The sequence below is a fragment of the Saccopteryx leptura genome, chromosome 8, assembly GCF_036850995.1.
Source record: "Saccopteryx leptura isolate mSacLep1 chromosome 8, mSacLep1_pri_phased_curated, whole genome shotgun sequence".
Lineage (NCBI taxonomy): Eukaryota > Metazoa > Chordata > Mammalia > Chiroptera > Emballonuridae > Saccopteryx > Saccopteryx leptura.
The window spans coordinates 64,933,502-64,947,357 of record NC_089510.1 but is presented as its reverse complement, the minus strand read 5'-3'; the positions used below and the strand labels follow the sequence as shown (position 1 = coordinate 64,947,357).

Below are 13,856 nucleotides of genomic sequence, written 5' to 3'. Positions count from 1 at the left end.
ATTAATTCTCCTTACATAGAAGTTTCACTCTTGTTAGATTCATGTTCAAATTTGAAAGTTCTAGCTTCTTGTTTCTTTCTATAAGATATTTAATACACAAGCTCATTTTATCTTCCAAACCTTTTCTCTTAAGTATTCTTCCTGTGCCCTCATTTTAGTGCACATGGTCTGCCCCTGTCCCACAGAAATGCCTTGCTTTTTCCTTGAGCTCACAGTATTCCTAGGCATCATCCTTGTTGCTCCGTTTATCTTTTAGAGCCATCCAGCTTTCAAAGTTCTTGTTAAGGGTTACTCCTGCCAAGCCTGTGCTAGCTCCTGTGACATACCCCAATTTTTTTTGTAAGCTTTGTCTTTTTCTCTTTCTTTTTTCACATGTCTAAATATGTCTCCCTCAGGTAGGCTCTAAGCCTCTGGAGTAAAGTATTAGAATCTGATTCATCTGAGTACAGGATAGGAATCTGATTCATCTGGTGCTCCAGTGCCAGACAAATAGATTTATTCATTCATTAAATTAACAGACATTTTTATTGAGTACCTATCGTGGATTATATCCTGGGATCGGAGAATGATTCCTTCTCCTCTCAAGGACTCAGGAATTTTGTTTGAGATACAGGCAAGCAGAGAAGCAGAGTGATGTGTGACGAGTGTGGTGACAGCAGCATTCTGGGGCTATGTGAGTGCAGTAGAAGTGTATGTAATGTGAGCTAGAGGGTAAATGTGAATTGTGTCTTTAAGGACTAATAAGAAGTGGTGCTCAGGATCTAAATGATGCATAGTAGGTGGATATCATTTTAAATTGAGAGTTAGCTTGGTTGAAAGGGAACAGAGATATAAAACCCAAAGATCCAGTAGAATTTCCACAGAATTAAGTGCTGAAAAATGACTTTAAAAGATGCATAGAAACGGCTACAATTATAGAAGTTTTTGGAAATATGGTTAAGATCTAGTATGTAAGAAATAGTCATGTCTAGATGACTTTACATTGAGTTCTGATAAACCTTTAAAGATCACATAATTTTATTCTCATCATTAAACTAATTCAAAAAAAGAAAAGGATGCAGAACCCTTAAATCAAAGCCTAATAATGGTGAGTAAAACAAGTAAAGACAAAAAAAAAACCCCTACAAAATGATCTTATGTATGGTTATATGTACAAAAATTTTATATAACATAGCATATTTAATTCATTAGTATATCAAAACACTATAAATGATATTGAGTAGAATTTCTAGAAATGGTGAGCTGGTTCAGTAAATGGATTTAGCAACACAATTCATTACATCACTAAACTAAGGGAGGAAAATGAGATGACTGTATGAGTGGATGTTAAGGAGGGAGACGCAGAGATTCTAGAAAGGGATGAGTAACTGAGGAGATAAGCAGTCATTCACTCACCTGTTCACACACAGCACATTTTGCTCAGGGCTTCCTATCCAGGCACTGTGCTGGTATATTCAAACCACTTAGGAGCTTCCAGCTTATTGGAGCAGATCATCAGGTGAAAAAATAGCTCCTGTGTGGACTGTTATAAGTATGAAACGAGTACTAGAAGAGCCCAGAATTCATTTTGTAGGGAAATGTTTATAGCATCAGTGGTATTTGAGCTGAGTCAAGATTAAAAAAAAAAAGGCTTGGTAGAAAGTGAAGGGAATGAAATGGTATTGAATGTGGTGGGCACAGCATGAGCCACGGTTCAGCATCATGAATATTCATTATAAATCCTGGGAATGGTGTCACTGGGCTACTGAGGGCATACTGAAGAATGATATAAGAGGATGCTGTGAAGGTCACCTGTAAACAGATGGCTGTTCAGACCCTGACATTCTGAGGAGGTGGAGCTGGAGGTGTATTCAGGATGATAGATGACACTGGGAATAACTGAGAAGATGATAGAGTCAAGCAGTTCCATATAGATGCTTAAGTTTCCATTTTCCATACTTTCCCAGAAGGACCCCACAGTTCATTGGCAATGTGTGATCACTCTGGAAATGTTTCTTGCTTTAGAAATCACTGCATCCTGTATTAACCTGTTTTTTAAAGTTTCTATTTTGGAGTAACTTTAGAGTTACAGAGAAATGGCAAGAATAATAGTCACCCATTAAAAAAAAAGTACAAATAAAATTTATACTACAAAAGTGCATAGTGCATACACAATTGAATGACAAGATGACCTGGAGATGTTTTATTTGAACATATGTACCCTGATTTATTAATGTCACCCCATTAAAATTAATTTAAAAAAGAAAAAAAAAGAAATGTAATCTAAACCAAAAAAAAATTTCAGACCTTTATTTTATCCTAAGTGTTCCCCCTTGTACTTGCGTTAGTCGTGTTGAAAGCAGAACAGATACTTTTATCCCCTTTAATAAAAGACCAAGAATCAATTTTTAAAAAATTAAAAAACCAAATAAACAAAACCAAAATTTGTGTTTCTCAACCATGAGAGATAGGCTTGGTGTTTGTTTGTTTGTTTGTTTGTTTTTCTCAAATGATTCTAAGTCTGCAGCTAGGTTTAGGAACCACGAGTAAACAAGACATTCATGGTTGTTTTTCTGTATTGGTTTTGTGCTAAGCCTTGTAAGGATGATTTAAGGATGTGTAGAACATGCTCCCTGCCCTTTCAAGGAACTGACAGTTAGTGAATGTGTGTGTACACAGCGTGTGCCCAGGATGCAGGGGCGGGAGGAAAAGAAAAGCTCTGTCACCAGACTGAAAAGCCAGTGTTACGGGCTTCAGTAACAGAAGCCTCCTGATTGTCCCTTGAGAGTCCTTCTTGTTGATGAATGTTATCTTCTATGGAGAAAACTATACTTCCAAATGTTTTCTTCTGCTCCCTTTAAATAGCACTTTGTCATATGCAAAACACGTGAATATTGTTATCTCATTGTCAGTCATAAGAACTCTGAGGAGTGGGGGAGGACAGGGCTTTTAGGTTAATTTTGAGATAGGGGAAGTACCTTAGGCACCTGATGCACACAGGTAGGCTGCTGCTCAAGGTCGTGTCCCTCATCCAGTGTGACATGATGCTAACACTCAGGCGACACTGTACCCCTGCTTTACCCTTCACCCTGTCTCTCCATTGTCATGCTATGTGTTGAGGCCTTTATTTTTTCCTGCCTTTCGTGCTCTTTGTCTTTAAAGACATCTGGAGGTAATCATGTAGCCCTCTCAATTAATTCAGTCCAATTAATAAATTACTGGGTGGATTTGGGACTGGGGGGTGCGGGGTTCCTTCCGGGCCTCCCTGTGCTGGAGAGCGCCTGCAATCAGGCATGGAGAGTCCTCAGCTGTGTGACTGAGGCTCGGCCCAGCCTGCAGGCTGCCTGCAGGTGATTGGCTTACTGACACACAAGGCATCCTTTTTCTCTCCTCACACAGTGTGTTTTTAATCTGATTAGAACAGCACTGGGCTGGGCTCATTTGTCCCCTTCCTAGTTAAGTTTCTCATGAAGGTTTTGTATGATATCAGTTCAGCATAGCTCTTGATGGGGCATTTCTTTGCCATGGGGCTGACCGGTGCATTGCATTGCCAGTATGGAATACTCTGTCATTATCCCAGGAATTGTGGCAAATAACATTCCTCATCCTCCAAATTCCAAGAGCTTCTTGGTGGGGAGCAGAACTGCTCCTGATAGAGGAACCCTTTTAAAGTATTTTGCCCTGCACTTTGATGCCCTGTTTCAAGAATAAACTTTTGGAGGTTCCTTAATGTCTCCATACATCTAAGCTCTACAGTTTAGTTCTTTTGCTATCTACTTTTTCTCCCTCCAGCCACGCGCACATGAGGCCTGTGTACTTTTCTGTCTGTGGAACTTGGCTAACATGGTTCAGGCCCCGCGTCTACTCGGCGCTCAAGACTCTGTCGGAAGGTCCCTGCACCAATGAGCTTGTCTGTTGCTAGCAAGAAGTGATTTTGTCTTATTCTGTAGCAACACGTTTTAAATCTTCACTTAGGTAACATTACCTCATTTAGGCACATATAATCATTTAATTGGTGTGATATTATTTTAATAGATTATTAACACAATTGAAGCTTTTATTCAACCTCACAGTTATGAAATTCTCCTATCATAGAAACTCCTTCAGGTTTGGGCTTCTTGCTTATTTATATCTATTTTCTGAGGAGCGCTAGGCTCTAACGTGGGTAATTGTTAGAAGAGAGGTGTTAAGATTAGTTAGTGGGAGTGTTCAATTTTTATGTTCCTCTTCCTCTTCCCCTCTTCTTCCTTCCTTCATCGTCTCTCTTTCTTCTATCTTCTCCTCAGAAAGTTTCTTAAAGATTTCATTTAGCATGGATTAAAATGAAATAATAATGAAGTGAGGAGTATTGCCTCCGTTTTCATGCTTCCATAAAAACAACTGTATATATATTTTTAAATTCCAGATTTCAACAATGTCTCACCCATCTTGGCTGCCGCCCAAAAGCACTGGTGAGCCGCTTGGCCATGTGCCTGCACGGATGGAGACCACCCATTCCTTTGGGACGCCCAGCATTTCAGTGTCCACACAACAGCCACCCAAAAAGTTTGCACCAGTGGTTGCTCCCAAGCCCAAGTACAACCCATACAAGCAACCTGGAGGTGAAGGTGAGTGCGGGGATTTCAGAGTTGGGTGCCCAAAGTGGGAGAGTTCAATATAATACAACTGATTTACCGTATGATGTTGTGTTGGAAAAGGCTAGCTCAAGAATTTGTAATGTGTTTCTCATAGCTTATTGACTGTCACAGTCTAAAGAACATCTAAACACCATCTAAGCCAAATCTTCCTTTAGGGATAAAGGGACTGATACCCCTCAGGGGTTCTGTGGCTATGGTTACAGGGTGGACCACTGTCCGGCTGCTGCATTAGCGCCTGCCCCCTCCCATTGTCCTGTGGAAACGTTCTAATTGGCTGACTTTCCCTCTTGCCATTGGATGAGTGTCTCAAAGTGCTGCAATGGAGAGGTCTAAGGGGAAACACATATGAGGTGAGCCTAAGAAGGCATCTGGAATAGGTCTGCCTTTTCTGGATGCTTTTCTCCTCTAAGTTGCTGTAGGATAATGTTGTCTGAGAGCTCTGTGAGGTTTGCATTTGTTGAGGTGCACAGACAATTGTGAATGAAGCCTAGGTTTGGCATTTTTAATAGTAGTACATTCAGTTTACATCGAGTGGAGTTTGGAGATCTACGTGAGCTCAGCATCTCAGGTATATACACGTGTGGACATTCACACACTAGATCCCATAGGCATAGGGAATGCAGGGAATGCTGTTCTACCTGGTTGAAGTGGTTCCACATCTTTGCCAGACAATGTCAGCAGTTTATCCAAACCCATGAAAAAATTACTTACAACTAACAGAAAAATATTAGACTCCTGCTTGCTGAGAGAGAAGAGGCAGTAAAAAGAGATTCAGCCCCTCTTCCTCTATTTTCTCTTCCTCATCCTGCTTTTTTTAAAAAGAAAATGACCATATTTCCTTCAGGATGTTTCTACTTCATTCATAGATGATATCAGTGTTTTAGTTTCAGCAGTTTTGCCGGAGACCATTTTATGCTGTGTGATATAGTTCAGCCTCTCTCTTTCATTCTAGTCCTCTTCCTGCCTCCACTCAATGCTTTACTAGTCTATTAGTATTTTAGGGTGGAAGGCAGCAGCCTAGCCCAGACGTCTGGCTGTGTGGGGTGGCTGGGTGCTGAGGCAGGTGGTGGGGAGGTCTGGCACCAGCACACCTGTGTGAGCTGTGGCTGAGGATCTTTCGGCGTCCTTTCTCCAGAACGGGCAATGACAGGACCGTCAGAAAGCTTTTGTGGGAAAACAATAAACGATACCCTTGGTGCTCTACTGCTCTCCGTAGCAGGGCCTGAAGTTATATGGACCTTGAAGGAAGTCAGATCTTTGCAGCTAATCAGGACTTTGTAGAACTGGTTTCTTTGCCTCGTCGTTCTTCAGTGATCGCAGCACTCAGGAATGGGAATTGGAAGAGAATCCCTCTGCACCAGGTCAAGAGGAGCCGTCTGCTGCCTTTCTCAATGTTTCCCCTGGTGTACTCACCAGGGGGGTTGTTGTTTTGTCTCCTCATTTTGGGGGAGAGCTAAAATGAACCTCCCTCTAGTATGAAAGTGTGAGGAGAGACAGGGTCTCTGATGGAGCAGGAGACCAATGTGTGAGGAGAGACAGGGTCTCTGATGGAGCAGGAGACCAATGTGTGAGGAGAGACAGGGTCTCTGATGGAGTAGGAGACCAATGTGTGAGGAGAGACAGGGTCTCTGATGGAGCAGAAGACCAATGTGTGAGGAGAGACAGGGTCTCTGATGGAGCAGGAGACCAATGTGTGAGGAGAGACAGGGTCTCTGATGGAGTAGGAGACCAATGTGTGAGGAGAGACAGGGTCTCTGACGGAGCAGGAGACCAATGTGTGAGGAGAGACAGGGTCTCTGATGGAGCAGGAGACCAATGTGTGAGGAGAGACAGGGTCTCTGATGGAGCAGGAGACCAATGTGTGAGGAGAGACAGGGTCTCTGATGGAGCAGGAGACCAATGTGTGAGGAGAGACAGGGTCTCTGATGGAGTAGGAGACCAATGTGTGAGGAGAGACAGGGTCTCTGATGGAGTAGGAGACCAATGTGTGAGGAGGTCTTAGGAGGGTGAGGGCAGGGGCAGATAGGTCGGCTCATAAGTGGCTTGCAGGACGGGGAGGAGGGAAACATAACGGTCTCCCTCGGAGTGCAATGCTTCACTCTGAGTGCTGTGAATTACAGTGAGTTGGCTTTTGGGTGACACCCTGGACTTGAGATGCCCCACCCTCTTCACCATACTACATGAGGTTCACTTCCCGTCTCTCTTGTTCTCTAGGGACACTGGTGTAATCTCTCATACTCTGCATCTCTTTGCTCAACTCTGCTTTTCCTTAATATTCCATTTCACACCCTTTTGTCACGTATCAAAATCTTACTTGCATCACCTTCTCCAAAAGGTCTAGGTCTGGCCTAGATCAGAATTAATTACTTCCTTCCCTGGATTCCTTCATATATCTTACTCTGACTCTCAGATTTCCACCTTTGCTGTTTCTCCTGCTCTTACTCTGTGGGGCACTGAGCACGTTGTCTCTGTGAGGGACTGCTTTCTCATGATCACTTTACTGCCTTCTCATATAACGCTTTTAGGTAAGTGTTTTCACATAAAGAAATGTAAGCTTAGAAAGGAGAGGTTTCCTTATGTATGGTTTTGTGGCTACTGAGTGTCTGAAACGAGCCTGGTGTCCTTACGCACTGTGCGATGCTGCTGTCCTGTTCGTGGCATATGTGGAACTCAGGCCCATCTGACAGAGATACTATCCCACTTCCTTACAAGAATCTAAGCTTTGTTTCCCCATTTAAGCAACAAGACATGGTTTCTCACTTGTCCTTATGTTCTTGGCTCTTATTATGCTACTGTGTTTTTAGTAGGAATGATTGTGTACGGTCAAATGTATGTCTGTATGTTCTTATGTATGTATATATTTGGATGGATGGCGGATGGCTGAGTGAGTGAATGCAGCGCTCAGTAATTCTTTTCTTACAATAAACAGTTTGGAATATGGCATCCGCATTTGAAGCAACTCAGTCTCATTTAATTTCTGAAGTCTAGATTCTTTCTTGCAGTTCTGCCAATCTCCCTTTCTAATGTAACCTTTTTTGACTACGTGAAGGAAAAACATTTTCCTTGCATATATACATTTTAAAGACAAATATGGGAAGAGGTTTATGGATATTCAGATTTTTTTTTAAATAAAGCTACATCTCTTCATCTGCTGTGTATTATGACATGATATTTGTTAGAAGTCTAAGATTGGCTTTACTTTATATTTAATTTAAATGTTAGTGCATTCTCTGTTATCTAAACATTTTTATAATTCATGGTATTTTTGTTTAAATTTTTATACATTTTAAAGTTTATATCCATTTTCTTTTTCATTTTTATTCATTTGGAATGCTCTATGCCATTACTGAAGTCCCCAGAGAGCACATAACAGTTTTTATATACAGGGTGAATTGATGATGCTGGGGTCTAGTGCTCAGCTCACACTATTCTTTCTTTTTAGTGTACACTCTCCCGAATCTCCTTCTCATGAAGTCTTCTCATTTGTAGCTTAATTCAGAGACTGCCCTCCAAGAACCAAATATTAAGTCAGAACCTACTGAAAAGATAGAGAGTTAGTACTAGTAGACGTCACATAGTCCGTGTTTTTCTAGGGTAAATGAGAGAGCTGTAGGGCAGTGCCAGTTACTTGCTCAGAGATGCACTGCCTGCTCAGAGCCCAGGTGGCACTAGACCCCAGGTGCCCTCTGAATCCAGAGATGCCCAGGACCCTGTGTTATTTCCAGTCCCATCTTATCACGTGTCTTCAGATCTACTTACTTGTATAGGAGCCTGTCTGCATTCCTAGGCTCAGGACTTTTGCAGGCAGAGGCCACGTGACTCCCGCCGTTCCTCCCCATGGGACCCAGAAAGGTTTTTGACATGTAACAGGTACTTAGTTATGTTGAGATAATAGTTAAACTGCAGCAACATAAAACCTGCTTTTCCAGGCACAGGTTCTAGGTTCTCAGATACTTGCTAGGCTTTATGGTTCTGCAGCTCTACCTGTGTGTTTGAATTGTTTTTAGTCTCTTTTACCCATTCCTTGAACTTTTTTGCCCAGGTGTTGCTTAAACCACTGCTATCTTGAGGTTACTGATGACATTTCTCACCTTGGTTATTCTATCTGTCATCTCTGGGGTTTGCTTTCTCATTTTTTAAATTCTGACCGTGAAAGTGAATAAATTCCCACATGCTTTCCACCTCAACCTATGTTTGTGTGATGCCATATGTTACAATTTTCTTTTATAATGTACTCTGCTAGTAATCTTTCTCCAAAGGGCTTCTGCCACCTCCCACCCCTCAGTTAGTGGCTCTTTAGGCTGTGGGGTCCTTTCATCTTACTACCACTGTTCTCATACTATTTTTTAAAAACAACTTGTGTTTCCTCAGCTGTTTGGAATGCTCCTGCATTTCCAAATGCCTTTTTTTGTGTCCTATACTATATAGTTATGAGCCACTATATATTTTTTATTAAGTTGTGTCTTCATATACATTTTTTCCATATTGAGTGTCCATGTCATTTCTGTGGAATGATTTTGGTATGTATGTATGGTTTTGGCTACACCATCTATTCTAGACTAATGAGGGCAGTGGCATGGTGTGATTTTTTTTTTTTTTTTTTTTTTTTTTTTTTTTTTGGTCTTCAAGGTACTAGCCAGTAGTCTTTATCCTATAATTTGGGTCCCTGCTATGTCTGCCTCAAGTTGCAAAACAAAACAAAACAAAAACAAAAACCCCACAATAAAACTAACACAATAACAAAACAAAGCCCTAGACTTTGATGGCAGAATAGGGTATAGATCTTTCTTTTGTTGTTCCCTTGTTAGCTACCAACCTAAGTGAGATCTCCTACTTTGCTTATACATTATTTTCTTTTTTTAAATTAATTAACTAATGAATTTTTTATTGAGACAATTAATTTAACAGGATGATATTGGTCAATCAGAGTACATAGATTTAGAGAAAACATCTCCACATCCTTTGGATAGTCGATTATGTTATAAACCCATCACTGAAAATCAAATCATCTTCTGTCACTCTATATTTTGTTTCTCTTTATGCCCCTCCCCTTTTCCCCACCTACGTCTCTCTCCACCCTTCCCTTCCCCCTGGTAACCACTGCACCCGTTTATGTCTGTGAATCTCAACTTTGTGCCGCACCTATGTATGGAATCATACAGTTCTTAACTTTCTCTGATTTACTTATTTCACTCAATATAATGTTATCAAGGTCCATCATGTTGTCATAAATGATACTATGTCATCATTTCTTATGGCTGAGTAGCATTCCATTGTATATATGTACCACATCTTCTTTATCTAATCCTCTATTGAAGGTTATTTTGGCTGTTTCCATGTCTTGGTCACCATGAACAATGCTGCGATGAACATGGGGCTGCATGTGTTTTTACATATGCGTGTTTTCAAGTTTTGTGGGTATATATCCAGTAGAGGGATTGCTGGGTCATATGGTAGTTTTATTCTTAATTTTTTGAGGAACCACCATACTTTCTTCTATAATGGTTATGCTAATTTACATACATTATTTTCTGTGGATGATTTTGAAACTTATGTCCCATTTTTTTTTATTCATTATTACAGATTTTCACACAGAATGATTTGTAAAGTTTGTAAAACTGGAGTTGTCTTGTGGTCTAGGGTTGACTTTCTCTAAGCTCTAAATTAAAAAAGAAACCAAACATTTTTAATGTAAGATTTTATGTGTGTGTATGTGTGTGTGTGACAGAGACAGAGAGAGTCAGAGAGAGGTACAGACATGGACAGACAGACAAGAAGGGAGAAAGATGAGAAGCATCAATTCTTCATTGTGGCATTTTAGTTGTTCATTGATCGCTTTCCTATATGTGCCTTGACTGGAGGGCCACAGCAGACCGAGTGACCCCTTGCTCAAGCCAGTGACCTTGGGCTCAAGCTGGTGAGCCTTGCTCAAACCAGATGATCCTGCGCTCAAGCTGGCTACCTTGAGGTCCTCCACGTCCCAAACTGATGCTTTATCCACTGCACCACCACCTGGTCAGGCTAATGTAAGATTTTTGAAAAAGTACATCCATGGGGTATAAATTGACCCTTTCTGTAGAATGTTTTTACATTTCTGTACATTAAAAATTCATATCTTTACCTTTTTTTTAAAGATTTTTATTTATTGATTTTAGAGAGGAAAGAGAGAAAGGAGATGGGAGGAGAAGCAGGGAGCAGCAACTTGTAGTAATTGCTTCTCCTATGTGCCTTGAATGGGCAAGCCCAGGGTTTCGAACTGGTGTCCTCAGTGTTCCAAGTCAATGTTTTATCGACTGTGCCACCACAGGTCAGGCTATATTTGTACAATTATTTATAGCTCCATATTCACTATCATTTAGATATCTAAAGAATTCTTATTCTAGTTATATGAACTAGGTAGAACAATGTTACTGCCATTTTACTGAGTGGTAACCTACCAGAGGTGAAATAACTTATTCAATAATCACATAGCTAGTAAAATAGTAGAGCTAAGCTCTGCTCTTCAAATCTAAGACTCTTCCCTGTTTCCAAGGGTTCTATTTATTAGAGATTGGGCTAGACAACCTCCTCTATTTTAATTCCATTATTTTGTTATTTCACGATCTTTCTTTGAAATTAATTTCATAATAGTTGCTCTCTTCACATACTATTCCTACATGTTACCTTATGCACAACTGTATAATATAAACAAGGCCTCTGTTTTCAACCTTTGCCTATATTGCTTTACCTAGACCAGTATAGTCAGATCAGAATGGGTTGAAGGAATTCTATTCAATGAAGGATATTTTTACAAGATTTCTCTGTGCTGTTTGCTGCCCTGTGGTTATTAATTCATTCCATGAAGGGGAGATGCTAGTTATAGGTGATTGCTAATTTGGCACACACACAGTAACTAGAACAAAATATCATTGTAAACAGTTGGGTCTCCTATAATAGAGATGACAGCCAAGGTGCTACCTTTCTGCATTCATGCCAGGGCTGTTCTTCATGTCTTAATCACCAAGACTCTGAGCAGCAGAACTAATAGAATTTGAAGGTTATCTAGTCCAGTTCTTTCATTTGTCAGATATGGAAACTCAGTAGGAAAGGGAAGAGGATGGCTTCCCAAAGTTACCTAAGAATTTTGGGCTGAACTGGGTCTAGATTCCAGCTTTAAATGAGTGTGTTCCACTGTGACTCTGCTGGATGAGGTAGGATTGGAGCATGGTTCCTAGGAACTGTTGAGTCCTCTAGTTTTGATACGTGGTGGAGATCCAGCTGTTAGTGTTGTAAAGTAATGTAATCTGTTTAGGCAGGATGTGTGTTTTGTCAGCAGATAGCTGTAATTGGGAAAAATGGAAGGCCACCTGTGGCGACATAATTGACATCATAATTTAGGATGGATTTTCCTTGCCATTTTTATGTTGAGCAAACAGGTAAATTTGGTACGGCTTCTCTTCTTACAGTTAGTAAACCTTTATGGTTTTTAACCCTGGAGTCATGGGCACTTAGGAATGTTTGAGGACTGTGCAGTCTGGACAGTGATTAAACACTGAGACTTGCAGTGTGCTCTCTCGTCTCTGGAGTCCTGTAGTCTCTGTTCCCAGCCACAAAAGGTGGATCTGGATTGTGACTTTGCAAGTTCAAATGGGAAGTGTCCTCTTTATGTAGTCCTGACAGTTCTGTGAAGTTGCTAGCAATTACAGAAAAACAATTGAAATTTTTTAGATGTTTGTTTTAATTATACATGTTCTGGCATGAGGACACCCACAAAATCACTGGAACATCCGGAACTGAAGACTTGGACTTGACCAGCATGCCCTTTTTCTGATTCAGGGTAAGCACCAGGGCAGTGGTTCTCAACGTATGCACCAGGGCACACTGGTGCACCCTAGAAGATTTCCAGGTGTACCTTATGGTATTCCAGAGAAATATGTGCCTGTTGGGGACCAAAAAACCAACAGGGTTTTTGGAGTTTAGATTTTTGGGGGACAGAGGTGTGGGGAATTGGCTGTAAGCTGACAGTCTGCCCAACCCCCCACCTCACTTACCTGATTAGGTTGCAACAGGCTGTTAAGCTGTGGTGCTGGATTGTTTACACTACCCCCATGTTCCCTGGAAAGACTGGAGGCAAGTTTCTTCTATCCTTTGTTTGGTGTAAAGTTAAGATTTGCTAATGGCCTCACTTTGCCCTATAAATAAAGCAAGATGCAGTTCTTGGGAGTGCTTTGTTCTTGCCAGCAGCAATTACAGGGCCCTCCTGACCCTGTATTTTCTTAATTCCATGTATTTTCTTAATTAGGCACCGTTCCCACTCAGGACCTGGAATTACTAGCTGTGCTGGTTTGCGGCATGTACCCAGATATAAAAATAAATATAGTTACTCTATTATACCATTTCATTATGGAAATACCACTCTTTTTGTTAACCATCATTATTATATTTATTATTAATACATCATTATATTATTTTTAGATAAATACACCCAAATGAAATGGATAGATTTCTCAAAAAGAATCATGATATTGAAGAATTCTATTCTAGAAGTGAGCAAAAGTTAAGTGCAAGTAAGAAAGCAAAATCGTGGCCTACTTGCAAATATAATGAAAGTTATTTAAGCTTTGGTTTCACTTGGACCGGAAGTGAAGATCATCCTTTACTGCTATGTTTAGTATGTGGATGTAAAATGGCAAATGAATCATTGCTTCCTAGTAAATTGTGGAAACATTTTAAAACTATACACTCTAATTTACAAGATAAATCTGTAAGTTTTTTCAAGAGATTGTCTGAACAGCAAATAAAAGCGGCAGATTCTTTTAAAAGTATAATGACTGTTTCTGATAAAGCTCAAATCGCTTCTTATTGAGTCTCAGAACTGATAGCAAAAAATATGAACGCTCATACTTCAGGTGAGTCACTTATTTTGCCTGCATGCAAAAAAATGGTCATGACAATGCTAGGAAATGAAGCAGCAATGGAAATAAGCAAGATCCTCTGTCCAATGATACAGTTTACAGGCATATTACACAATAGAAATGTCTTCTGATATTGAGAAAAATGTATGGAGTAATAAGCTTCAGTATTCAAATTTTGCATTGCAAGTTGATGAGTCAACAGACATTACCAACAAGGGGCAACTCTTAGCGTTCGTCTGTTTTATTAATGAAAATCAAATAGTAAATCAGTTTCTTTTTTGCAAAGAATTAGGTGTGTCTACAAAAGGTGAAGACATTTATAACATTTTGAATAACTATCTTGATA

At 40.3% G+C, this 13,856-nt stretch overlaps 1 protein-coding gene across 9 annotated transcripts in view; it reads left to right on the top strand.

The window, feature by feature from the left end:
- The window catches only part of LPP (LIM domain containing preferred translocation partner in lipoma), a 728,024-nt gene that overhangs the window by 244,185 nt on the left and 469,983 nt on the right, over positions 1-13,856 (top strand). For all 9 annotated transcript variants that reach the window (XM_066347508.1, XM_066347507.1, XM_066347501.1 and 6 more), the window contains one exon: positions 4,385-4,586. In XM_066347508.1, coding sequence (XP_066203605.1) covers positions 4,394-4,586 — 193 coding nt within the window. In that variant the 5' untranslated portion in view covers positions 4,385-4,393. The remainder of the gene's footprint in view (positions 1-4,384; positions 4,587-13,856) is intronic.